The 25991-nt window shown below is 47.5% G+C and overlaps 1 protein-coding gene across 1 annotated transcript; it reads right to left on the reverse strand.

Annotated features, from left to right (window-relative positions):
• Nucleotides 1–412: 412 nt before the first annotated feature.
• On the reverse strand, nt 413–1825 carry GCNT3 (glucosaminyl (N-acetyl) transferase 3, mucin type). Its single transcript, XM_067471482.1, has one exon. The coding sequence runs from the start codon at nt 1727–1729 to the stop codon at nt 413–415; it is 1317 nt and encodes a 438-aa protein (XP_067327583.1). The 5' UTR covers nt 1730–1825.
• Nucleotides 1826–25991: the final 24166 nt, after the last annotated feature.

The raw sequence follows: 25991 nt of genomic DNA on the forward strand, positions 1-25991 counted from the left end.
TCTGGAATCGTCCTGTGTCCAGTTCTGGCCAAAGCAATTCAAGAAGGAGATTGAAAAGCTTGAAGGTGTCCAGTGACCAAAAATGGTCAAAGTTTTGGATGCCCTGAGTCCCTCTGAGGGAGCGAGGAATCTTTAGCTTGGAGAAGAGAAGGTTGAGAGGAGACATGGAGGTCTCATTGAGAAGGGAACCATGGGATGCAACAGAGTCCAGAAAAAGTGGTTCCACCCAAACATTAGGAAGAACTTCCTGATGGTAAGAGCTTTTTTCAGCACCTTAGAGTCCAATGGAGTCTCCTTCTCTGGAGGCTTTGAAGCAGACACTGGATGGCTTAGATTGAATATTCCTACATGGTGGAACAGGGTTGGATTGTATGGCCCCAGAGATCTCTTCCAACTCTGTGATTTGATGTGATCAGAGTGTTTTTCCATGTATTGATTTGTAACGCAGGTACTCTTCCAAGCATTCGATGACGGTATTGTCAACTTGGGAGTCAAATTTGTTGGCAAAGAGATGGTGCTGGGAGAGCATCCAATGGAGATCGCCTGCCCCATAAGTACATACGGCCCGCCTGTGGACCCCCGTGCAAGGCGGGTACGGGGCTCCCTTGGCGATGTCCCCTTCGCTGTAGGACCACTTCACCAACCTCGCGATGGCGTTCATGTCCGTCAGGTCGAACTTGCTGTTGAAAGGCACCCCACCTGGCACTCCCGGCATGCGATGCAGGGTTGCCCAGATGTGCTCATCAGGACTGTAGGTATCTTTGGACCACTCTATGAACTGCTTCACCATCGGGTCTTGGAAGAGATACTGGATGAACCCCCTGCTGAGGATCACATAGGCATTTCCTGTGAACATGGGAGAACTTTGCGGAGGAGGGCTCTTCTCCGTCTGGGTCCGTACCACAGAGTCCGTCACTTCGTGGTGATACTTCCAGCGGCCTGCTTTATACTCTGAGGGCTTCTCCGCCTCCATGTTGTTCCTTCCATCCAACACCTTGAGGGATCGGACGATCTCCGCGTTGGTCTTGATGGGGAGGTCGGTCCCGCAAGTGTTGAGAAGATACCGCCACTTGACCTGGCTTCGAAGGAGGTCTTCCATGCAATTCAGGTCAGCTTGGACTCTGTTCCAAGAGGCGTACACCACTCTTTCCTGCTTGGAGGCAAGGAAGACGTTCCCAAAACAGGAGGCGATCCTCCGAACCGCTTCTTGCAAAGGTTGCGGAGACTTGGCGTCGACGTGGACGCAGTACACATTCTGGGGAGCGTAGATGGCCCTCAGCAGCCTCTCAAACATCTCCACCTTGTCATGGATGACGATGGAGTAAGCGATGGGGAACTCTTCCTCCTCTTTGCTCAGCGGGAACTCGATATATTTCCTGCTGGATCGGAAAAGCTCGCAGTCCTTGGTCATGTTGATGTAGTGGCCTTCCTGCAAGTGGTCCCCGTCGGCTTTCCGTTGCAGGCGGCTCAGCAGAGCTTCCTGGATGGCTTCGGGGTCTCCACGGACGAGCTGGGAACAACTAACGTTTCCCCGACGAGGCAGACGAATGGACTCATAGAGTTGGTCCTTGCAGTACTGGTTCCCTTGGTCAATGCTGTCCTGGCCCAGGTCTTTGAATTCGCACTGCGAGCTGGAGTATTTCAGCACTGCCACGGCACAGAGCATCAGGCTGCCCAGGGCCAGTAAGCGTGAGACTTGGCCGACGAGCCTCTTTTCAGAAAAGAACATCTTCTTACGGACTGAGGAGCTCGGCAGATTCTTAGGTCTCTTTGTATAGACTTGGTCCCTTGGAGAAGCAGATTCTTGGGTCTCTCCTTACAGACTTAGTACCTTGGAGAAGCAGAGCCGTAGGTCTCTTCCAATGGACTCAGAAGCAACAGCGGTAGCGGCAAGTGTTCTCTAGCGGTCCCTCGGTCTGTTCTTCCTCATATCTCTACCTCACGCGTGTGTAACCTGAGAGTGCCGAGGGATTGACAGGTGTGACCTGGGCAGGGAGTGGCCAGAGAGAAAGGCTTGGGCGGCGTTGCAACAACCCACAGCAAAGGGGTGAACAAACAATACCAGGAGGTTGGGGAAAAAAACTCAAGAGTAACTTTCTAACTTTCCACTAGCCCTCGACTGACCATTCAGCAAATAACTGGTATTTCTGGTAAGTTTGGGTGTCAGAAGGATCACCTGTAATGAGATGAATCTGGTCCAGAGCGCAGAAAGTTTCCTTTTTGAGGGACTACAACACCCAAAATGCACAAATCAGTGTAGATCATAGAATCATAGAATCATAGAATCAAAGAGTTGGAAGAGACCTCATGGGCCATCCAGTCCAACCCCATTCTGCCAAGAAGCAGGAATATTGCATTCAAATCACCCCTGACAGATGGCCATCCAGCCTCTGCTTAAAAGCTTCCAAAGAAGGAGCCTCCACCACACTCCAGGGCAGAGAGTTCCACTGCTGAATGGCTCTCACAGTCAGGAAGTTCTTCCTCATGTTCAGATGGAATCTCCTCTCTTGTAGTTTGAAGCCATTGTTCCGCGTCCTAGTCTCCAAGGAAGCAGAAAACAAGCTTGCTCCCTCCTCCCTGTGGCTTCCTCTCACATATTTATACATGGCTATCATATCTCCTCTCAGCCTTCTCTTCTTCAGGCTAAACATGCCCAGATCCTTAAGCAGCTCCTCATAGGGCTTGTTCTCCATGCCCTTGATCATTTGAGTCGCCCTCCTCTGGACACATTCCAGCTTGTCAATATCTCTCTTCAATTGTGGTGCCCAGAATTGGACACAATATTCCAGATGTGGTCTAACCAAAGCAGAATAGAGGGGTAGCATGACTTCCTTAGATCTAGACACTATGCTCCTATTGATGCAGGCCAAAATCCCATTGGCTTTTTTTGCCGCCACATCACATTGTTGGCTCATGTTTAACTTGTTGTCCACGAGGACTCCAAGATCTTTTTCACACGTATTGCTCTGGAGCCAGGCCTCATCGTCCCCCATTCTGTCTCTTTGCATTTCGTTTTTCCTGCCAAAGTGGAGTATCTTGCATTTGTCACTGTTGAACTTCATTTTGTTAGTTTTGGCCAATCATCTCTCTAATCTGTCAAGATCGTTCTGAATCCTGCTCCTGTCCTCTGGAGTCTTGGCTCTCCCTCCCAATTTGGTGTCGTCTGCAAACTTGATGATCCTGCCTTCTAGCCCTTCATCCAAGTCATTAATAAAGATGTTGAACAGGACCGGGACCAGGACGGAACCCTGCTTTGGGCACTCCACTCGTCACTTCTTTCCAAGATGAAGAGGAAGCATTAGTGAGCACTCTCTGTGTTCGTCCACTTAACCAATTCCAGATTCACTTCACCGTAGTTTTGCCTCGCCCACATTGGACTAGTTTCCTTGCCAGAAGGTCATGGGGGACCTTGTCAAAGAAGGCCTTCCTCAAATCCAGGTATGCCACATCCACGGCATTTCCCGCATCTACCCAGCTTGTAACTCTATCGAAAAAAGAGATCAGATGAGTCTGGCATGACTTGGTTTTGATAAATCCATGTTGACTATTAGCGATGACTGCATTTGTTTCTAAGTGTTTGCAGACCGCTTCCTTAACAATCTTTTCCAGAATCACATCCAGGAGAGATGAAAACTCCATCAAGTTGAGCCAGACCTGTAGTCATAATATTGGTGGGGATTCTGGGATTTGCAACTTCCTGACTTTTGGTATTCACAGCCTCGTCTCCTGGGATCATTGTGAAGTTCTGAGTTCAGGAATACATCTATTCCTTCTTATAGACCAGACCTGGGCAAACTTTCCAACTTGGGGGCCGCATGCTAGCCCTTCCTGCTAGGAGTACTGGCTGCCCAGTGATGGAAGGAAAGAAGGGAAGGAGAAAGGAAAGAGAGAAGGAAGACAAAAGGGAAGGAAGGAAGGACAAAAGGGTGAAGGGGAAGGATAAAGGAAAAAGAGAAGGATGGAAGAAAGAGGAAGGGAAGGATGGAGGAAGAAAGGGAAGGATAAAGGAAAGAGAAGGAAGGAAAGACAAAAGGGAAGGAAGGCGAAAGATGGAACGAGGGAAAGAATTGAAGGAAGGAAAGAGAAAGAATGAAGGAGTAAAAGAAGGGAATGGTGAGAGGGAGGGGAGAAAAAGCGAGGGGAGGGAGGGAGGAAAGAGAGAAAGAAGGAAAGACAAAGGGGAAAGAAGGAAGGAGAAAGAGGGTGAGAGGGAAGGAAGGATGAAAGGGTGGGAGGGAGGGAAGGAGGGAGGCAGAAAAAGGGAGGGAAGGAAGGGAGGGAAGGAGGTAGGTAAAAGGAAGGAAGGAAGGAGAAAGAGGGTGAGAGGGAAGGAAGGATGAATGGGTGGAAGGGAAGGGAGGAGGGAGACAGAAAGAGGGAGGGAAGGGAGGGAGGGAAGGAGGTAGGTAAAAGGAAGGAAAGAAGGATGGACGGAAGGAAGGAGAAAGAGGGAAAGAGGGTGAGAGGGAAGGAAGGATGAATGGGGAAGGGAAGGAGGGAGGCAGAAAGAGGGAGGTAAGGAAGGGAAGGAGGTAGGAAAAAGGAAAGAAGGAAGGAAGGAAGGAAGGAAGGAAGGAAGGAAGGAAAGAAGGAGAAAGAGGGAAAGGGTGAGAGGGAAGGAAGGATGAATGGATGGAAAGGAAGGAAGGAGGGAGGGAGGCAGAAAGAGGGAGGGAAGGAAGGGAGGGAAGGAGGTAGGTAAAAGGAAGGAAGGAAGGAAGGAAGGAAGGAAGGAAGGAAGGAAGGGGAAAGAGGGAAAGAGGGTGAGAGGGAAGGAAGGACGAACGGGTGGAAGGGAAGGAAGGAGGGAGGCAGAAAGAGGGAGGTAAGGGAGGGAGGAAAGGAGGTAGGTAAAAGGAAGGAAGGAAGGAAGGAAGGAAGGAAGGAAGGAAGGAAGGAGAAAGAGGGTGAGAGGGAAGGAAGGACAAAAGTGTGGGAGGGAGGGAAGGGGGGGCAGAAAGAGGGAGGGAAGGAAGGGAGGGAAGGAGGTAGGTAAAAGGAAGGAAGGAAGGAAGGAAGGAAGGAGAAAGAGGGTGAGAGGGAAGGAAGGACAAACGAGTGGAAGGGAAGGAGGGAGGCAGAAAGAGGGAGGTAAAGAAGGGAGGGAGGGAAGGAGGTGGGAGGAGGGAGGGAGAAAGAGGAAAAGAGGGTGAGAGGGAAGGAAGGATGAATGGGGAAGGGAAGGGAAGGAGGGAGGCAGAAAGAGGGAGGTAAGGAAGGGAAGGGAAGGGAAGGGAAGGGAAGGGAAGGGAAGGGAAGGGAAGGGAAGGGAAGGGAAGGGAAGGGAAGGGAAGGGAAGGGAGGAAGGAAGGAAGGAAGGAAGGAAGGAAGGAAGGAAGGAAGGAAGGAAGGAGAAAGAGGGAAAGAGGGAAAGAGGATGAGAGGGAAGGAAGGATGAAAGGGTGGAAGGGAAGGAAGGAGGGAGGGAGGCAGATAGAAAAAGGTAAGGAAGAGAAGAAGGAAGGAAAGAGAGGAAGGAAGGACAAAAGGGAAAAAGGAAAGAAAGCAAAGTAAGGAAGGATGACATAGGATGGTGAGAGAGAAGAGGGCCTGAGATAAGAGCTCAAGGGGCCGCATCTGACTCCTGGGTTTGCCTAGACCTGTTCTAGACCTTCCAGAAGATGAAGGCAAGCAAACTGGAACTTAACCCAGACGAGAAAGACCAGCTGTTGGCCACACAGGCAATACTTGCAAAGGGCTGCAGGCTTTTTGGAAGCAACAAACAAACCAGATGGTTCCTTGATCTAATCTGGGAGGGCACCGTGTGGGTATATTTTAAAAATACCTTTTGCTGAGGCTTTTACATCCTTGTTACGTCAGCATTGTGCCAATAGCTTGCGAAGGACTTTGGCCTTCTTTCTCCAGGGCAGAGGGCTCTCGAGACTGGACACAGAAAAGTAAACTCTGGGATTACAAGGCCCAGGATCCACTACCTGGGGAGGAATTAAAATGTACCTGGGGATTCTGGTTGAACGTTGAGTAAGGCTTCCCAATACCATGAAGTCCATAGTAGTGTTTCTCAACCTTTCTAATGCTGCGACCCCTTAATGCAGTTCCTCCAAACATAAACATTATTTTCGTTGCTACTTCATAACTGTAATTTTGCTCCTGTTTTGAATCATAATGTAAATATCGGATTTGCAGGATGCATTTGCATTCAGTGGGCCAAGTTTGGCACAAATACCTGATACGTCCAAATCTGAATACTGGTAGGGTTGGGGGCAGGGATTGATTTTCTCATTTGGGAGTTGTAGTTGCTGGGATTTATAGTTTACCTACAATCAAAGAGCATTCTGAACTCCACCAACGATGGAATTGAACCAATATCTATATAACCTATATCTAGAGAGCACTGTGGACTCAAACAATGATGGATCAGGACCAAATTTGTCACAAATACCGAATATGCCCAAATGTGAACACTGGTAGAGTTTGAGGAAAATAGACATTGACATTTGGGAGTTGTAGTTGCTGGGATTTATAGTACACCTACAATCAAAGAGCATTCTGGACTCCACCAACGATGGAATTGAACCAAACTTGGCACACAGAATTCCCAAGACCAACATAAAATAATGGAAGGGTTTGTTGGGCATTGATCTTGAGTTTTGGAGTTGTAGTTCACCTATATCTAGAGAGCACTATGGAATCAAACAATGATGGATCAGGACCAAACTTGGTACAAATACTGAATATGCCCAAATGGTAGAGTTTGGTAGAGTTTAAACAAACTGGTAGAGTTTGGGGAAAATAGACCTTGACATTTTAGAGTTGTAGTTGTTGGGATTTGTAGTTCACCTACAATCAAAGAGCATTCTGAACTCCACCAACAATGGAACTGAACCAAACTTGGCGCACAGAACTACTATGACCAACAGAAAATAATGGAAGGGTTTGGTGGGCATTGACCTTGAGTTTGGGAGTTGTAGTTCACCTACATCCAGAGAGCACTGTGGACTCAAACAATGATGGATGTGGACCAAACAATTACCGAATATGCCCAAATGTGAACACTGGTAGAGTTTGGGGAAAATAGATTTTGACATTTGGGAGTTGTAGTTACTGGGATTTATAGTTCACCTACAATCAAAGAGCATTCTGAACCCTACCAACGATGGAATTGAACCAAACTTGGCACACAGAATTCCCAAGACCAACAGCAAATACTAAAAGGGTTTGATGGGCATTGACCTTGAGTTTTGGAGTTGTAGTTCACCTATATCTAGAGAGCACTGTGGACTCAAACAATGATGGATCAGGACCAAACTTGGCACGAATACTGAATATGCCCAAATGTGAACACTGGTAGAGTTTGGGGAAAATAGACTTTGACATTTGGGAGTTGTAGTTGCTGGGATTTATAGTTCACCTACAATCAAAGAGCATTCTGAACTCCACCAATGATAGAATTGGGCCAAACTTCTCACACAGAACCCCCATGCCTTGAAGGGACTGTTACGAGCTTCCCTCCAGCTTCACATGCTCTCCCTCGCCTGCACATGCACCGAGCACGCCTGCTCTCCCCTCCTGCTTGGAGTCTCAAAAACAGCCCTCCCCTTGGCTGAGAGACCAGTCAATCACAGCGGAGGAGAGCTTTTGGTGGCTGGATTCTCCATCTGTTTCCAAAAAGGAAGAGAAGGACAGGCGGAGTGAGCTTCAGCCTTCTCTGCCAACCAAAAGGGTTCCTAAGACCATCAGAAATAGATGTTTTTTGGTGGTCTTTGGCAACCCCTCTGAAACCCCCTCATGACTCCCCCAAGGTGAAGAAACGCTGTTCTAGATCTTCCAGAGCAGTGTTTCTCAACCTTCAGTTCCTCCTGTTGTAGTGACCCCTAACCATAACACTATTTTTGTTGCTACTTCATAACTGTCATTTTGCTCCTGTTATGAATTGTAATGTAAATATCTAATGCGCAGGATGTATTTTCATTCACTGGACCAAATTCCTAGTAATAAGCTTTAATTTGAAAACTGGTGAGGTTGGAGGGGCATTGATTTTGTTATTTAGGAGTTGCAGTTGCTGGGATTTATAGTTCACCTACAATCAAAGAGCACTCTGAACTCCACCAACAATGGAATGGAACCAAACGTGGCACACCAAACTCCCATGACCAACAGAAAATACTGGAAGGGTTAGGTGGGCATTGACCTTGATCATGGGAGTTATAGTTCACCTACATCTAGAGAGCACTGTGGACTCAAACAATTGAAGATTGGGCATTGACCTTGGGTTCTGGAGTTGTAGTTCACCTATATCCACAGAGCACTGTGGACTCAATGATGGATCTGGACCAAACGTGGCACGAATACCCAATATGCCCAAATGCAAACACTGGTGGAATTTGGATAAAATAGACTTTGACATTTGGGAGCTGTAGTTGCTGGGATTTTCATAGAATCATAGAATCAAAGAGTTGGAAGAGACCTCATGGGCCATCCAGTCCAACCCCATTCTGCCAAGAAGCAGGAATATTGCATTCAAATCACCCCTGACAGATGGCCATCCAGCCTCTGTTTCAAAGACGAAGCCTCCACCACACTCCGGGGCAGAGGGTTCCACTGCTGAACGGCTCTCACAGTCAGGAAGTTCTTCCTCATGTTCAGATGGAATCTCCTCTCTTGTAGTTTGAAGCCATTGTTCCATTGCGTCCTAGTCTCCAGGGAAGCAGAAAACAAGCTTGCTCCCTCCTCCCTGTGGCTTCCTCTCACATATTTATACATGGCTATCATGGCTCCTCTCAGCCTTCTCTTCTTCAGGCTAAACATGCCCAGCTCCTTAAGCCGCTCCTCATAGGAATTGGACACAATATTCCAGGTGTGGTCTAACCAAAGCGGATTAGAGGGGTAGCATTACTTCCCTAGATCTAGACACTATTTTAAGTTCACCTACCATCAAAGAGCACTCTGAACTCCATCAATTGAATGGAATTGAACCAAACTTGGCACACAGAACTCCCATGACCAACAGAAAATACTGGAAGTGTTTGGTGGGCATTGACCTTGAGTTTGGGAGTTGTAGTTCACCAACATCTAGAGAGCACTGTGGACACTGTGGTCATGAGTTCGAAGCATGACCAACAGAAAATACTGAGTTTTCGATGGTCTTTGGTGACCCCTCTGACACCCCCTCGTGACCCCCCCCCCCAGGGGTCCCGATCCCCAGGTTGAGAAACGCTGTTCCAGAGGATGAAGGCAAACAAGTTGGTACTTAATCCAGACAAGAAAGACCAGCTGTTGGCTACAAAGGTTGCAAAGGTCTACTGACCTTTTGGAAGCAACAAACAAAACAGGTGGTTACTTGATCTAATCTGAGAGGGCACTGACTGTGGACATTTGAAAAAAAGGTTTTTGCTGATTCTTTTGCATCCTTGTTATGTCATCATTATGACATAATGACAGCTTGTGAAGAACTTTGGCCTTCTTTCTGCAGGGTATAGGGTTCTAGAGACTGGACACAGAAAATTAAACTTTTACAAAGCCCAGGATCCACTATATGGGGAGGACTTAAAAGGGATCTCGATTTCAGGAAGGCCTTCCTTCAACAAGTTCCCCCACAACCTTCTGGCAAGGAAACTAGTCCAATGTGGGCTTGGCAAAACTACAGTGAGGTGGATCTGGAATTGGTTAGGTGAACGAACCCAGGGGGTATTTATTTATTGTGTCAGGAGCAAACCAATGTATTTCATTTTTAACAAACAAACAAAACACAAAGTTTGCAAACTTGGTAGTTGATTAAATGTCCTTTGACCAGTATCTGGCCCCTTGGAGTGCCTCTGGTGTTGCCGCAAGGAGGTCCTCCATGGTGCATGTGGCAGGGCTCAGGGTGCATTGCAGCAGGTGGTCAGTGGTTTGCTCCTCTCCGCACTCGCATGTCATGGATTCCACTTTGTGGCCCCATTTCTTAAGGTTGGCAATGCATCTCGTGGTGCCAGAGCGCAGTCTGTTCAGCGCCTTCCAAGTCGCCCAGTCTTCTGTGTGCCCAGGGGGGAGTCTCTCATTGGGTATCAGCCATTGGTTGAGGTGCTGGGTTTGAGCCTGCCATTTTTGGACTCTCATTTACTGGGGTATTCCAGCAAGTGTCTCTGTAGATCTTAGAAAACTATTTCTTGATTTAAGTCGTTGACGTGCTGGCTGATACCCAAACAGGGGATGAGCTGGAGATGTCTCTGCCTTGGTCCTTTCACTATTGGCTGCTCCTTCCCGGCGGATGTCAGGCTAAGCAGTGTAATTTCTCCAGTGGTGTAGGGCGCAGACACCCCGTGATAATGCGGCATGTCTCATTAAGAGCCACATCCACCGTTTTAGTGTGGTGAGATGAGTTCCACACTGGGCATGTATACTCAGCAGCAGAGTAGCAAAGCGCAAGGGCAGATGTCTTCACTGTGTCTGGTTGTGATCCACAGGTTGTGCCAGTCAGCTTTCGTATGATATTGTTTCTAGCACCCACTTTTTGCTTGATGTTCAGGCAGTGCTTCCTGTAGGTCAGAGCACGATCCAGAGGGACTCCCAGGTACTTGGGTGCGCTGCAATGCTCCAGTGGGATTCCTTCCCAGGTCATCCTCAGGGCTCGAGATGCTTGTCTGTTCTTAAGGTGAAAAGCGCATTGCTGTGTTTTAGGTGGATTAGGGATCAGCTGGTTTCCCCTGTAATAGGCAGTAAGACCACCTAGAGCTTCGGAGAGCGGATGTCAGGTGGTGCAATACCGGCTAACAGTGTTATTTCTCCAGTGGTGTAGGGCGCAGACACCCCGTGATAATGCAGCATGTCTCATTAAGAGCCACATCCAGTGTTGTAGCATGGTGAGATGTGTTCCTCACTGGGGTAATTCTCCCAAATGGATCGTATTCGTCCTGGAAAGAAAGGAGGAGTGGAGTGCCGTCCTGCTCAGGATCTTTATTAAGGACTGGGTTGTGGCGCAGCTGGTTGGGAGTCAGCTATATTAAAATCACTACTGAGCTAAAGGTCATGAGTTCGAAGCTAGTCCGGGTTGGAGTAAGCTCCCGAACATTTGTCTAGCTTGCTGTCGACCTTGCTGTCAGCCTGAAAGACAGTTGCATCTGTCAAGTAGGAAATTTATGTTCTGCTTATGCGGGGAGACTAAATTAACTAATTTACAAAGCCATAAAAATCACCAGCAGCGTGCAAAAGAATGAGGAAGTGCACAATCTGTGTCAGAAGTGGACAGTGAAGCAACAGCCGGTGGCCGGAATTCGAAGCATACCCTCATGAAGCTAGAAAGTTAAATAGCTTCATGAGTCTGTGTGTCTGTTTATATATGTTGTGTGCCTATGGCATTGAATGTTTATTTATTGTTTATTTATTTACTGTATTGAGTCGCCCTTTGGCAACTCAAGGCAGTTTACAGGCAATAAGTAATATACATAATATCACAAATGCACATAAAACATTAAATACAAAAGCACAACAGAAATAATAAGCAAAAGCCAGGAGACAGGTGTGTTTAAAGTCTCTTCCTCAGTCCCCTTCCTCCTCTTAGCTGGCTTGGGAGGGGGAGAGTAGCAGCAGGATTTCCTCCTTCTCCTCCTGAGGTGGCAGGCAGATGTAGTAAGCAACAGCCAGGAGACAGGTGTTTCTAAAGTCTCTTCCTCAGTCCCCTTCCTCCTCTTAGCTGGCTTGGGAGGGGGAGAGTAGCAGCAGGATTTCCTCCTTCTCCTCCTGAGGTGGCAGGCAGATGTAGTAAGCAACAGCCAGGAGACAGGTGTTTCTAAAGTCTCTTCCTCAGTCCCCTTCCTCCTCTTAGCTGGCTTGGGAGGGGGAGAGTAGCAGCAGGATTTCCTCCTTCTCCTCCTGAGGTGGCAGGCAGATGTAGTAAGCAACAGCCAGGAGACAGGTGTTTTTAAAGACTCTTCCTCAGTCCCCTTCCTCCTCTTAGCTGGCTTGGGGGGGGGGGGGAGTAGCAGCAGGATTTCCTCCTTCTCCTCCTGAGGTGGCAGGCAGATGTAGTAAGTAACAGCCAGGAGACAGGTGTTTCTACAGTCCCTTCCTCAGTCTCCTTCCTCCTCTTAGCTGGCTTGGGAGGGGGAGAATAGCATCAGGATTTCCTCCTTCTCCTGAGGTGGCAGGCAGATGTAGTAAGCAACAGCCAGGAGACAGGTGTTTCTAAAGTCTCTTCCTCAGTCCCCTTCCTCCTCTTAGCTGGCTTGGGAGGGGGAGAGTAGCAGCAGGATTTCCTCCTTCTCCTCCTGAGGTGGCAGGCAGATGTAGTAAGCAACAGCCAGGAGACAGGTGTTTTTAAAGACTCTTTCTCAGTCCCCTTCCTCCTCTTAGCTGGCTTGGGAGAGGGAGAGTAGCAGCAGGATTTCCTCCTTCTCCTCCTGAGGTGGCAGGCAGATGTAGAAAGCAATAGCCAGGAGGCAGGTGTTTTTAAAGTCCCTTCCTCAGTCCCCTTCCTCCTCTTAGCTGGCTTGGGAGGAGGAGAGTAGCAGCAGGATTTCCTCCTTCTCCTCCTGAGGTGGCAGGCAGATGTAGAAAGCAACAGCCAGGAGACAGGTGTTTTTAAAGTCTCTTCCTCAGTCTCCTTCCTCCTCTCAGCTGGCTTGGTGTTTTTAAAGTCCCTTCCTTCTCTTAGCTGGCTTGGGAGGGGGAGTCCCCTTCCTCCTCTTAGCTGGCTTGGGAGGTGGGGGAGAGTAGCAGCAGGATTTCCTCCTTCTCCTCCTGAGGTGGCAGGCAGATGTAGAAAGCAACAGCCAGGAGACAAGTGTTTTTAAAGACTCTTCCTCAGTCTCCTTCCTCCTCTTAGCTGGCTTGGGAGGGGGAGAATAGCATCAGGATTTCCTCCTTCTCCTGAGGTGGCAGGCAGATGTAGTAAGCAACAGCCAGGAGACAGGTGTTTCTAAAGTCTCTTCCTCAGTCCCCTTCCTCCTCTTAGCTGGCTTGGGAGGGGGAGAGTAGCAGCAGGATTTCCTCCTTCTCCTCCTGAGGTGGCAGGCAGATGTAGTAAGCAACAGCCAGGAGACAGGTGTTTCTAAAGTCTCTTCCTCAGTCCCCTTCCTCCTCTTAGCTGGCTTGGGAGGGGGAGAGTAGCAGCAGGATTTCCTCCTTCTCCTCCTGAGGTGGCAGGCAGATGTAGTAAGCAACAGCCAGGAGACAGGTGTTTTTAAAGACTCTTTCTCAGTCCCCTTCCTCCTCTTAGCTGGCTTGGGAGGGGGAGAATAGCATCAGGATTTCCTCCTTCTCCTGAGGTGGCAGGCAGATGTAGTAAGCAACAGCCAGGAGACAGGTGTTTCTAAAGTCTCTTCCTCAGTCCCCTTCCTTTTCTTAGCTGGCTTGGGAGGGGGAGAGTAGCAGCAGGATTTTCTCCTTCTCCTCCTGAGGTGGCAGGCAGATGTAGTAAGCAACAGTCAGGAGACAGGTGTGTTTAAAGTCTCTTCCTCAGTCCCCTTCCTCCTCTTAGCTGTCTTGAGGGCGGGTGGTGGTGGAGAGAAGCAGCAGGATTTCCTCCTTCTCCTCCTGAGATGGCAGGCAGATGTTGTAAGCAACAGTCAGGAGACAGATGTTTCTGCAGTCTCTTCCTCAGTTCCCTTCCTCCTCTTAGCTGGCTTGGGAGGGGGAGAGTAGCAGCAGGATTTCCTCCTTCTCCTCCTGAGGTGGCAGGCAGATGTAGTAAGTAACAGCCAAGAGACAGGTGTTTCTACAGTCTCTTCCTCAGTCTCCTTCCTCCTCTTAGCTGGCTTGTGAGGGGGGAAAATAGCATCAGGATTTCCTCCTTTTCCTCCTGAGGTGGCAGGCAGATGTAGTAAGCAACAGCCAGGAGACAGGTGTTTCTAAAGTCTCTTCCTCAGTCCCCTTCCTCTTCTTAGCTGGCTTGGGAGGGGGAGAGTAGCAGCAGGATTTTCTCCTTCTCCTCCTGAGGTGGCAGGCAGATGTAGTAAGCAACAGTCAGGAGACAGGTGTGTTTAAAGTCTCTTCCTCAGTCCCCTTCCTCCTCTTAGCTGTCTTGAGGGCGGGTGGTGGTGGAGAGAAGCAGCCGGATTTCCTCCTTCTCCTCCTGAGGTGGCAGGCAGATGTTGTAAGCAACAGTCAGGAGACAGGGGTTTCTAAAGTCTCTTCCTCGGTCCCCTTCCTCCTCTTAGCTGGTTTGGGCGGGCAAGAGTAGCAGCAGGATTTTCTCCTTCTCCTCCTGAGGTGGCAGGCAGATGTAGTAAGCAACAGTCAGGAGACAGGTGTGTTTAAAGTCTCTTCCTCAGTCCCCTTCCTCCTCTTAGCTGTCTTGAGGGCGGGTGGTGGTGGAGAGAAGCAGCCGGATTTCCTCCTTCTCCTCCTGAGGTGGCAGGCAGATGTTGTAAGCAACAGTCAGGAGACAGGGGTTTCTAAAGTCTCTTCCTCGGTCCCCTTCCTCCTCTTAGCTGGTTTGGGCGGGCAAGAGTAGCAGCAGGATTTCCTCCTTCTCCTCCTGAGGTGGTATTTTCTGCTAATTATTAGCACTAAGGCCTCAGTATTAGTTCGCCTCAGTGGGAGAAAGTCCCCAGGTTGAAGGCCTCATATGTATAGGTTGTGCGGAAAAGGAAGGGGCCTGAGGCTGTTAGAAATTGTGGGAGTTGAAGGCAAAAACACATGGAGGGCCTAAGTTTGCCCATGCCTGGTTTAGAGGCTGGAGAGACCTGTAGATCTCTCCCAAACCAGTCCTTAAATGATTGAGTACCAGTTGCCTTAAGGTATGGCTTGGTATTTTCTGCCAATGAGTTACCAGAGATATAAATCTGATTACAATCAGATTTTCATAACTTTTCAAAATGCGTGCTTGGCATTATTTCCAACCCGGCGCGACAGTATTTCACAATCGAATGCCGAGTGTTTTGAGGCATGACAAAAATAACAGCTTTGGGAACAGAGCTGGGTATCAGAGCAGCAACAATTATTGTTGCTGCTACTGTGTGCCTTCGAGACATTTCTTACCTGTGCTCACCTTGAGATACAGAGCTTTCTTGGCAAGGTTTGTTCAGAAGCGGTTTGTCATGACATCTTCGGAGGCTGAGAGAGTGTGACTCAGTCAAGATGAACCAACGAGCTTCATGGCTGAGTGAGGATTCATAGAATCAAAGAATCATTGAATCCTAGAGTTGGAAGAGAGGTCCAACTCTAGCATACTTATGAAGTCGAACATGTCCCCTTCCCCCCAATAAGGGGTGGTAACTTATTGTTCTGTGAAGGGACTGCACAAAGGAGTTAAGTCTTGGTCAATTTGCCAAGACATTAACAACAACAAGGACCCCATGAGGCTTTCAGGGAAGAGCCTGGCCTTGGGGTCTCAGTCCTTGGTGGGAATTATAGTTTCCCAAGGACCAAAGACTAGCTCGATCTTGGCGCTGCAGGAATCCATCCCTTGGCTCAATGGAAATCACCAAGCTCCCTTTATGACTGTTGGACTTTCTATGCATCATTTTTGGCTCCAATGAACTCATTTTCACATATGAACTTCCCCAGTATGAACCATGGACACATGTTTTATTAAAATTATTATTTTGATCAATTTATCTGGCGGGTGGAGGGAGGGAGAGGGTGCTTGATATGAATTTCTTGTGATTCCTATATTTCCCCATGTATTTTTTCCTCATCTTTGCCCTGGCCCCAAACCCACTGCCCCCTTCCCCTCCCTTCGGGGAAACTCATCAAGGAAGCTGTCAGCTGTGTTGAAAGGGCAATCAACAGTCACAAAAAGAACCCTTATCTTGATATTCATGCATGGAACTATAAACTTGAGGGTCTTTTGCTTGGTCTCGGAGTTGGGCCGCCAAACAAAGGACCTCACCTGGCATCTTTGATCACATCACCCTGGGGGACGGAAGACCCTTGAAAAGTCTTTTCCCGCTGAAACTGTTTTTTCTTGCCACAACAAACATTCACCCCAGCCCCTTCATTGTGTCATATCTGATGGCGACAGGAAAACTCGGATAAAGCAATCAACGCTTATCACAGATCTATCAAAAGACAATAGGCTGGGCATCCTTTGCAGGCCGGAGTCTTGGTCTCAGGACCCCCAAGGCATGAATTCCATTAATCCATTCACAAACCCATTGTTTCTTCTTCGTCCCGCCTCCCTTCTCCTGATTCGCCAGAGCGCTGAGGTGGTAGGAGCTCTCCAATTGGTTCCTGCACAGCTCTGGCGCAGGGCGGGCAGCCGAGCCTCCTCCCAGCTGTTATCGCATCAGCCAATCACCATCGAGCCGGGAGGAGGGTGGAGGGTGGGAATTTTGAAACTTCTGAGCCTGTTTTTCCTATAAAAATGTCTCTGATTTCTGTAACCACATGCTCTGTAGGTGAATGATTGCTACATTGCATCCTTTTCAGCTGAATCGCTAATAAAACACCTTGGTGCCACTTCTTCAACTTTGGTGAGATTTATTTTGAATTTTTAAAGAAATAAAAGTTGCTGAAATCAGGCTTCTCCTAGCTCGCCAAAGTAGCGATCCCTCTTTGGTGGGATCTCAGGGTCCCTCCTCCTGGGGAAGACCCTCCTAAAGTTCCTATCTACTTCACACACACTGACTTCTAAGAATGCAGTCTTAGTCTGAATAGTCCCAGATCTGATCACATGGTCTGCAGTCCCTCCCACAAGCTCAAACAACATAGAATTTTTTAAAAAACTGCTTACGAATACACACATATAGAATCATAAAGTTGGAAGACAGGTCCAACTCTAGCACACACACACACACACACTGACTTCTAAGAATGGAGTCTTAGTCTGAATAATCCCAGATCTGATCACATGGTCTGCAGTCCCTCCCACAACCTCATACAACACTGATTAAAGGAAAAACTGTACACACACATACACACACATATAGAAACATAGAATCCATGAGTTGGAAGACAGGTCCAACTCTAGCACGCACGCACACTGACTTCTAAGAATGGAGTCTTAGTCTGAATAGTCCCAGATCTGATCACATGGTCTGCAGTCCCTCCCACAACCTCAAACAACATACAGTTAAGGAAAAACCGTATACCAATACACACATATAGAATCATAGAATCCATGAGTTGGAAGACAGGTCCAACTCTAGCCTTCACACACACTGACTTCTAAGAATGGAGTCTTAGTCTGAATAGTCCCAGATCTGATCACATGGTCTGCAGTCCCTCCCACAACCTCAAACAACATAGAGTTAAGGAAAAACTGCATACCAATACACACATATAGAATCCTTGAGTTGGAAGAGACCTCCTGGGCCATCCAGTCCAACCCCATTCTGGCAAGAAGCAGGAAAATTGCATTCAAAGCACCCCCGACGGATAGTCCTCCAGCCTCTGTTTCAAAGCCTCCAAAGAAGGAGCCTCCACCTCTTACAGGGAGGGAGCCCTTCGTGATATTCAGGTGGAATCTCCTTTCTTTCCTGTCTTTTGAAGCCATTGTTCTACAGCAGGGCGTGTCAAAAAGAAATTGGTTTCCTCGTGAGGAGGATAGTGAACTTGAGCAGGGAATGTCATGCAGCAGCAAAAAAAAAAAAAGGGGGGGGGACTCTAAGCTGGAATGTGTCCAGAGGAAGAGGGCGACTCAAAGAATCAAGGGTCTGGAGAACAAGCCCTATGAGGAGCGGCTGAAAGAGCTAGGCATGTTTAGCCTACAGAAGAGAAGGTTGAGAGGAGACACAAGGAGGGCCATGGATCAAGAGGTGAGGAGAAAATGTCACAGGGATTGATTTTGTTCTTTAGGAGTTGTAGTTGCTGGGATTTATAGTTCACCTACATTCAAAGAGCATTCTGAACTCCACTAACAATTGAATTGAATCAAACTTGGCACACAAAACTCCCATGACCAGCAGATAATACTGGAAGGGTCTGGTGGGCATATTGTGTCCAATTCTGGGCACCACAGTTCAAGAGAGATATTGACAAGCCGGATTGTGTCCAGAGGAGGGTGACTAAAATGGTCTGGAAAACAAGCCCTATGAGGAGCGGTTTAAGGAACTGGGCATGCTTAGCCTGAAGAAGAGAAGGCTGAGAGGAGATATGATCTATATATATAAATTTGTTAGGGGCATCCAACGAGGAAACAAAACTCAAAAACCACCCAACGAAACTTAACCAAAATTCCCATGCCCATAACAGAACCCACAAGGTACAAACATATCTACTCAAAATGAAAAACAACACAACAACACACTCACAAAACGGCAAAACAACAAAACTCAAAAATCCCCCAACGAAACTTAACCAAAATTCCCATGCCCATAACACAACCCACAAGGTACAAACATATCTACTCAAAATGAAAAACAACACAACAACACACTCACAAAATGGCAAAACAACTGAGCATGCGCATTGGCGCCCAGCCACAAGTTCCCTGGCGTGCGCACATGCCCTTCCGGCCAATGTTCCCTCTGCGGAAACCATGCCCACTCCAAGCCCCGCCGCGCCGCTTCCCGCACACACACACACACACCCCTGCCGCACACACACACACAACCCCACACTCCATCACTCCCCCCGCCGCCGCACACACACACGCAACCCCACTCCCCCCGCCGCCGCACACACACACGCAACCCCACACTCCATCACTTCCCCCACTGCCGCACGCACACACGCAACCCCACTCCCCCCGCCGCCGCACACACACACGCAACCCCACGCTCCATCACTCCCCCCCGCCGCCGCACACACACACGCAACCCCACGCTCCATCACTCCCCCCGCCGCTGCACACACACACACAACCCCATGCTCCATCACTCCCCCACCCCAATCTTACCTCCTTTTACTTCACGCCCCCTCCAAACCCCACCCCGCCCCTTCCCGCCCTGTCAAAATCTAGGGAAGACAGGAAGGAAGAAAAGAAGGAAGAAAGAGAAAGGGAGGTAAAGAAAAAGGGGGAAGGAAGGAAAGTTAGAGAAAGAAGGAAGAAGAAAAGGAAAGAAAAGGAAAGATGGAAGGAAAGAAAAGAGAGACAGCAGAAAAGAAAGAAAAAGGGGGAAGGAAGGAAAGAGATAGAGAAAGAAGAGGAGAAGGAAAGATGGGAGGGAAGGAAGGAAGGAAGGAGGGAAAGAAGGAGAGAAAGAGGGAAGATTGGCCACAGCAACACGTGGCGGGTAAAGGTTGTTATTTCTATTATTATTATTATTATTATTATTATTATTATTATTATGCTATTATTATTCCTCTGAGACCCTTTTAGGGGGAATGGGAGAGGCGTCAGGTCCCAGAGGCAATGCATTGCATTATTGTTATTGTTATGATGGTGGTAAAATAAAAGGAAATAAAAAGTGAAAGAAGGAAGCAAACAGGGAGGGAAGAAAGGCAAAGGAAGAAAGGGGGAGGGAATGAAGGAAAGAGAGAAGGATGAAACCAAGTAGTGAAAGAAAGAAAGAGGTAGAGAAGGAAGAAAGGAGAGAAAGGGGGAGGAAAAGGGGGAAGGAAGAGGTAGGGACCTCTCTTTCATAATAGTCCAGATATCTACCTCAACTTTGATAAGTTTTACTATAGGCCACAGCAACGCGTGGCAGGGCACAGCTAGTAGCCTTATATAAATATGTGAGAAGAAGTCACAGGGAGGAGGGAGCAAGCTTCCTTTCTGCTTCCCTGGAGACTAGGACACAAAACAATGGCTTCAAACTACAAGAGAGGAGATTCCATCTGAACATGAGGAAGAACTTCCTGACTGTGAGAGCCGTTCAGCAGTGGAACTCTCTGCCCCGGAGTGTGGTGGAGGCTCCTTCTTTGGAAGCTTTTAAACAGAGGCTGGATGGCCATCTGCCAGGGGTGATTTGAATGCAATATTCCTGCTTCTTGGCAGAATAGGGTTGAACTGGATGGCCCACGAGGTCTCTTCCAACTCTTATGAGTCTATGATTCCATTATTCAGTTTTGGAGTTGTAGTTCACCTCCATCTAGAGAGCACTGAGGACTCAAACAATGATAGATCCGGACCAAACTTGGCATGAATCCTCAATATGCCTAAATGTGAACACTGGTGGAATTTGGGGAAAACAGACCTTGACATTTGGGAGTTGTAGTTTCTGGGATTTATAGTTCACCTACAATCAAAGATCATTCTGAACTCCACCAACAATGGAATTGAATCAAACTTGGCACACAGAACTGCCATGACCAAGAGAAAATTCTGAAAGGGATTGGTGGGCATTGACCTTGAGTTTTGGAGTTGTAGATTATTATTATTATTATTATTATTATTATTATTATTATTATTATTATTATTATTATTTGTAAGCTCACAGCAGCCGCTCCCAATAACGACACAGGACGCCAATCCGTAATCAATCAGGAACTTTTACTGCTGGACATTCAGACACGAGGAAAGCCAGGATTGACCGGCAGCTGCTGGTCAACCCTTATATACCCCCCCTCCCACACATTTGAACTCCCCTTTCCCGCCAGCCGAGAGTCCCGTGCAATATTCCCCGCCAAATGCCAACTGCTTTTCCTGAGGTCACCAGCTGCACATTCTTATCAGCATTACATGTCAGGATCCTGGGTTTTTGCGCCAAAACTCAAGGCCTGGAAACCGGCTCCTGACAATTATTATTATTATTATTATTATTATTATTAACTTTATTTGTACCCCGCTAGCATCTCCCGAAGGACTCGATGCGGCTTTCAAAGGCCAAGGCCTCAACACAACATAGCAATTCACAACCTAAAGCAAATTAAAAACAATTAAAGCAATATTAAACAACAAACAATAAACAATACACCAAGACACAATAAAACTGGGCCGGGCCAGAGTAATGGGTACAGAATTAAAAGTGCTGATGAGACAGGTGATATGTAAGGATTATAGGGTAAGTGCAGAGTGCAATGTGCAGCAATCTTAGTTCTAATAAAGTGCTTCTGGGACTTGTTATTGGAGTTTTCCTATTCTGGGAAGGCACATCGGAACAGCCAGGTCTTCAAGGTCTTTCTAAAGACTGCCAATGTAGGGGCCTGTCTAAGATCTTTGGGGAGGGTGTTACAGAGTCAGGGGGCCACCACAGAAAAGGCCCTGTCTTGCGTCCCCACCAAACGCACTTGCGACACAGGCGGAATCACGAGCAGGGCCTCTCCGGATGAACGAAGCGAATGCGTGGGTTCATAAATGGAGATGCGGTCACGTGGGTAGGATGGTCCCAAACTGTTTAGGGCTTTGTAGGTGAGCACCTGCACCTTAAATTGGGCTCGGAAAATAAACAGCAGCCAGTGGAGCTCCTTGAACAGGAGGGTTGACCTCTCTCTGTAAGGCGCACCCGTTAACATCCTGGCCGCTGCCCATTGGACCAGTTGGAATTTCTGAGCCGTTTTCAAGGTCAGCCCCACGTAGAGCGCATTGCAGTAGTCCAATCTAGAGGTGACCAAGGCATGGGCCACCCCGGCCAGATCTACAACCAGAGAATACTGAGGACTCAAACAATGATAGATCTGGACCAAACTTGGCATGAATCCTCAATATGCCTAAATGTGAACACTGGTGGAATTTGGGGAAAACAGATCTTGACATTTGGGAGTTGTAGTTTCTGGGATTTATAGTTCACCTACAATCAAAGACCATCCTGAACCCCCACCAATGATGGAATTGGGCCAAACTTCCCACACAGAACCCCCATGACCACAGAAAAGACTGTGTTTTCTGATGGTGACCCCTCGGATCCCCCTGAGGTCCCACTCCCCAGGTTGAGAAACGCTGAGTTAGGCAGTAGCCCATCGCTATGTGGCATTCAGAGCCAATGACTCAAGCTCCTTCCACCCAATTCCCCGTTATCGCATCAAGATTTCCTGTGCCCACACCAGGATGCTGTAACTGTGCATACATTGTTCAGATGAAGGAAAGTAAATGCATCCTGCTTCAACCGATGTGACGTTTGCAAAAGAAGCGGGGCATGGCAGTCTCTCAATTTGCGCAATAAAAAAGGCACGGAGAAATGATTCACTATTGGTACTTTGGGTGCGGAAGGTGATTTTTCCCCCCTGCACTCTTTGGATAACCTTTCTTGAAGCACACCATTGTTGTCCAATCTGATAAATGCTCCAGTGCTTTTACTGGAGTTGGTTGCATACTTTGGCTGGAGAAAAAGCCATTGCCACAAAGCTAACCAAACACACACCGCTCCATTTCCTCCATGAAAAGGAATGGTGGGGTCTGTTCCTAAATACACGGAGAGTTCGTAGCTGGATATTAAGGGAAGGCAATAAATGGCCACAGATGATTTAGATAAGTTGCATAGACATGTATAGACAAAGGCACTAAAACAGTTCCGTACTTTGGCTCAGTCATTAATCAGAATGAAGATGGGTTGCTGTGAGTTTTTCTCTGGCTGCCTGGCGATGTTCCAGAAGCATTCTCTCCTGACATTTCACCCACATCTATGGCAGGCATCCTCAAAGGTTGTGAGGTCTGTTGGAAACTAGAAAAGTGATGTTTATATATCTGTGGAATGGTGGGAGAAAGAACTCTTGTCTGTTAGAGGCAAGTGTGAATGTTCCTATTGGCCACTTTGATTAGCACTGAATAGCTTTGCAGCTTCAAAGCCTGGCTGCTTCCTGCCTGGGGGAATCCTTTGTTGGGAGATGGAAGGAACCCCCCCCCCTGGTGGCGCAATGGGTTAAACCCTTGTGCTAGCAGGACTGAAGACTGACTGGTTGGAGGTTCAAATCCAGGGTAAGGACATGAGAGAAGCCTGCCAAAAGGGTGATAAAACATTTTTTAAAAAACATCCAGTGCCCCCTGGGCAGCCAATTTTCACAGGAAAAAAATCAGAACTTTTCAAAACTTCTGAGATTTTTTGAATCCTTTCGTGAATAGTTTGAAAGTGTTGTTTCCTGTTTCATTGGGTGGTCATTACTTTGAAAGTAGTTGTTTTATTCCAGAAGCAGGGAAAAACAAGCAGAGGAAATCCCTTCCTTCTCTGGTTTTAAAACTGGCTTCTCTGGCTTGAGCCAAGGTCAGGAAATTCCTTGCTTCTCTGGTTTAAAACTTGCTTCTCTGGTTTGAGCCGAGGCCAGGAGATTCCTTCCTTCTCTGGCTTTAAAACTGGCTTCTCTGGCTTTAAAACTGGCTTCTCTGGCTTGAGCTGAGGTCAGGAAATTCCTTGCTTCTCTGGTTTAAAACTTGCTTCTCTGGTTTGAGCCGAGGCCAGGGAATTCCTTCCTTCTCTGGTTTAAAACTGGCTTCTCTGGCTTTACAACTGGCTTCTCTGGCTTGAGATGAGGTCAGGAAATTCCTTGCTTCTCTGGTTTAAAACTTGCTTCTCTGGTTTGAGCCGAGGCCAGGGAATTCCTTCCTTCTCTGGTTTAAAACTGGCTTCTCTGGCTTTAAAACTGGCTTCTCTGGCTTGAGCTGAGGTCAGGAAATTCCTTGCTTCTCTGGTTTAAAACTTGCTTCTCTGGTTTGAGCCGAGGCCAGGGAATTCCTTCCTTCTCTGGTTTAAAACTGGCTTCTCTGGCTTTACAACTGGCTTCTCTGGCTTGAGATGAGGTCAGGAAATTCCTTCTTTCTCTGGTTTAAAACTGACTTATCTGGCTTGTGCTGAGGCCAGGAAATTCCTTCCTTCTCTGGTTTAAAACTGGCTTCTCTGGCTTTACAACTGGCTTCTCTGGCTTGAGATGAGGTCAGGAAATTCCTTCTTTCTCTGGTTTAAAACTGACTTATCTGGCTTGTGCTGAGGCCAGGAAATTCCTTCCTTCTCTGGTTTAAAACTGGCTTCTCTGGCTTTACAACTGGCTTCTCTGGCTTGAGATGAGGTCAGGAAATTCCTTCCTTCTCTGGTTTAAAACTGACTTATCTGGCTTGTGCTGAGGCCAGGAAATTCCTTCCTTCTCTGGTTTAAAACTGGCTTCTCTGGCTTTACAACTGGCTTCTCTGGCTTGAGATGAGGTCAGGAAATTCCTTCTTTCTCTGGTTTAAAACTGACTTATCTGGCTTGTGCTGAGGCCAGGAAATTCCTTCCTTCTCTGGTTTAAAACTGGCTTCTCTGGCTTTACAACTGGCTTCTCTGGCTTGAGATGAGGTCAGGAAATTCCTTCTTTCTCTGGTTTAAAACTGACTTATCTGGCTTGTGCTGAGGCCAGGAAATTCCTTCCTTCTCTGGTTTAAAACTGGCTTCTCTGGCTTTACAACTGGCCTCTCTGGCTTGAGATGAGGTCAGGAAATTCCTTCCTTCTCTGGTTTAAAACTGACTTATCTGGCTTGTGCTGAGGCCAGGAAATTCCTTCCTTCTCTGGTTTAAAACTGGCTTCTCTGGCTTTACAACTGGCTTCTCTGGCTTGAGATGAGGTCAGGAAATTCCTTCTTTCTCTGGTTTAAAACTGACTTATCTGGCTTGTGCTGAGGCCAGGAAATTCCTTCCTTCTCTGGTTTAAAACTGGCTTCTCTGGCTTTACAACTGGCTTCTCTGGCTTGAGATGAGGTCAGGAAATTCCTTCTTTCTCTGGTTTAAAACTGACTTATCTGGCTTGTGCTGAGGCCAGGAGATTCCTTCCTTCTCTGGTTTAAAACTGGCTTCTCTGGCTTGAGCCGAGGCCAGGGACCAGAAGCAGGAAAAAGCTGAATCATTTCCGACTCACTTCCTGAGTCGTAACAAAAATGGCAGAAAAGGCTTCGGAAGGGCAAAGGGACTTCCGTTTTTTGAAAAAAATCTTTGATATCACTTCAAAAGGTAATTTTAATAAAATTTAATAAAATTATTACGAGCAATGAGTTATCTGAGCAACTCTATCCATGCCTAATAATTTGACCTGAGGAGGTCCATGTTTGACAACATATACATACATACATACATACATATTTATTTATTTACGCTATTTCTATCCTGCCCATATCAGCCCGAAGGCGACTCAGGGTGGCATACAGAGTCGACACAATTCTTTGCCCCATATAAAATACATAAAGCAAAGAAGAAACATTACAGCACCTTTAAAATCATAAAAACCATGAACAATAAAAATTTTAAAACAATGTCCTCTTGTTCAAATCGTTATCCGTTCCGTCGTCTTGGCTGTTCCTGGGTCATTTTCCAATTCAAGTTTGTCTGTTTATCCTGAGGTTCCGGATGCTTGCTCGAAGAGCCAAGTTTTCACTCTTTTTCGAAAGGTCAGGAGGGAGGGGCCTGATCTAATATCTCTAGGCAGGGAGTCCCACAGCCGAGGGGCCGCCACAGAGAAAGCCCTGTCTCTCGTCCCCGCCAAACGGGCTTGCGAAGCAGGCAGGGTCGAGAGCATACTATTAGGATGAGCTAGGAAGAAAGATATTGAAATCCTAGAGATTGGTGGCTGCCAGGCCCGTAGCGAGGGGGGGGGGGGTTTAGGGGTTCAACCCCCCCCCGAAATGTTTCAGATTTTTTTAAAAACCTGGTTTACTCATGAATTTTAACTGGTTAACCCAACCCCCATGCTAAGTCTATGAGATGTAAAAATCAAGCGTCCCTTCAGAACTACAAGCACTATCTCAAGCAAATATTAGCAATTTATTCACACTGTCATTACTTGCAGCAATAGCTGATGTAGTTGTTCTGGTACAGCTCTACCAGGAGCTCCAACTTTATTTGCTTTGTATTAAATGTTTGCTTGCAGTCCTAGGTTTCAGGGACTCTGCAGATAAGTGGCTTCTTTGGTTGCAGTCATAGGGCAAGTCACCTGTCCATCATTGTTAAGTTTTGGTCCCGCCCCTTGCTCAGGGCAATTGGGAAGGGAAGGGAGCCATTTTTAGTTAGTCTCAGCAAGGTAAGCTTATGTATAGGATGTGTGCAAGCTTCCCCTGTACAAAAGCTTCAACCCTTAAGACCTTCCGGGGGAGAAAGGTCTTAAGAGTCTCCAAAGAATTTCCAGGAAAACAGCCCTAAAGACCAAAGAACTCCAGCTGGAGAACATCTACTGCCTTGCTGGTAGGTCCACTCGGCGTTCGAGACACAGTTCGACCCGGTAGCGGAGCCCACATCAGTAAGGGTTAGATTACAGTCAGCCTGGGAGAAGTTACAAAGGGGATTTTCCTTTAAAGTTAAGAAGAAGTTATTGAAGACAGTTGCCTGTCCTTCGTGGGC

The sequence above is a fragment of the Anolis sagrei genome, chromosome 9, assembly GCF_037176765.1.
Source record: "Anolis sagrei isolate rAnoSag1 chromosome 9, rAnoSag1.mat, whole genome shotgun sequence".
NCBI classification, from domain to species: domain Eukaryota; kingdom Metazoa; phylum Chordata; class Lepidosauria; order Squamata; family Dactyloidae; genus Anolis; species Anolis sagrei.

Excerpts from the sequence above, each read along its gene's own strand:
- GCNT3 (XM_067471482.1), bottom strand. The coding sequence starts at position 1,729 with ATGTTCTTTTCTGAAAAGAGGCTCGTCGGCCAAGTCTCACGCTTACTG.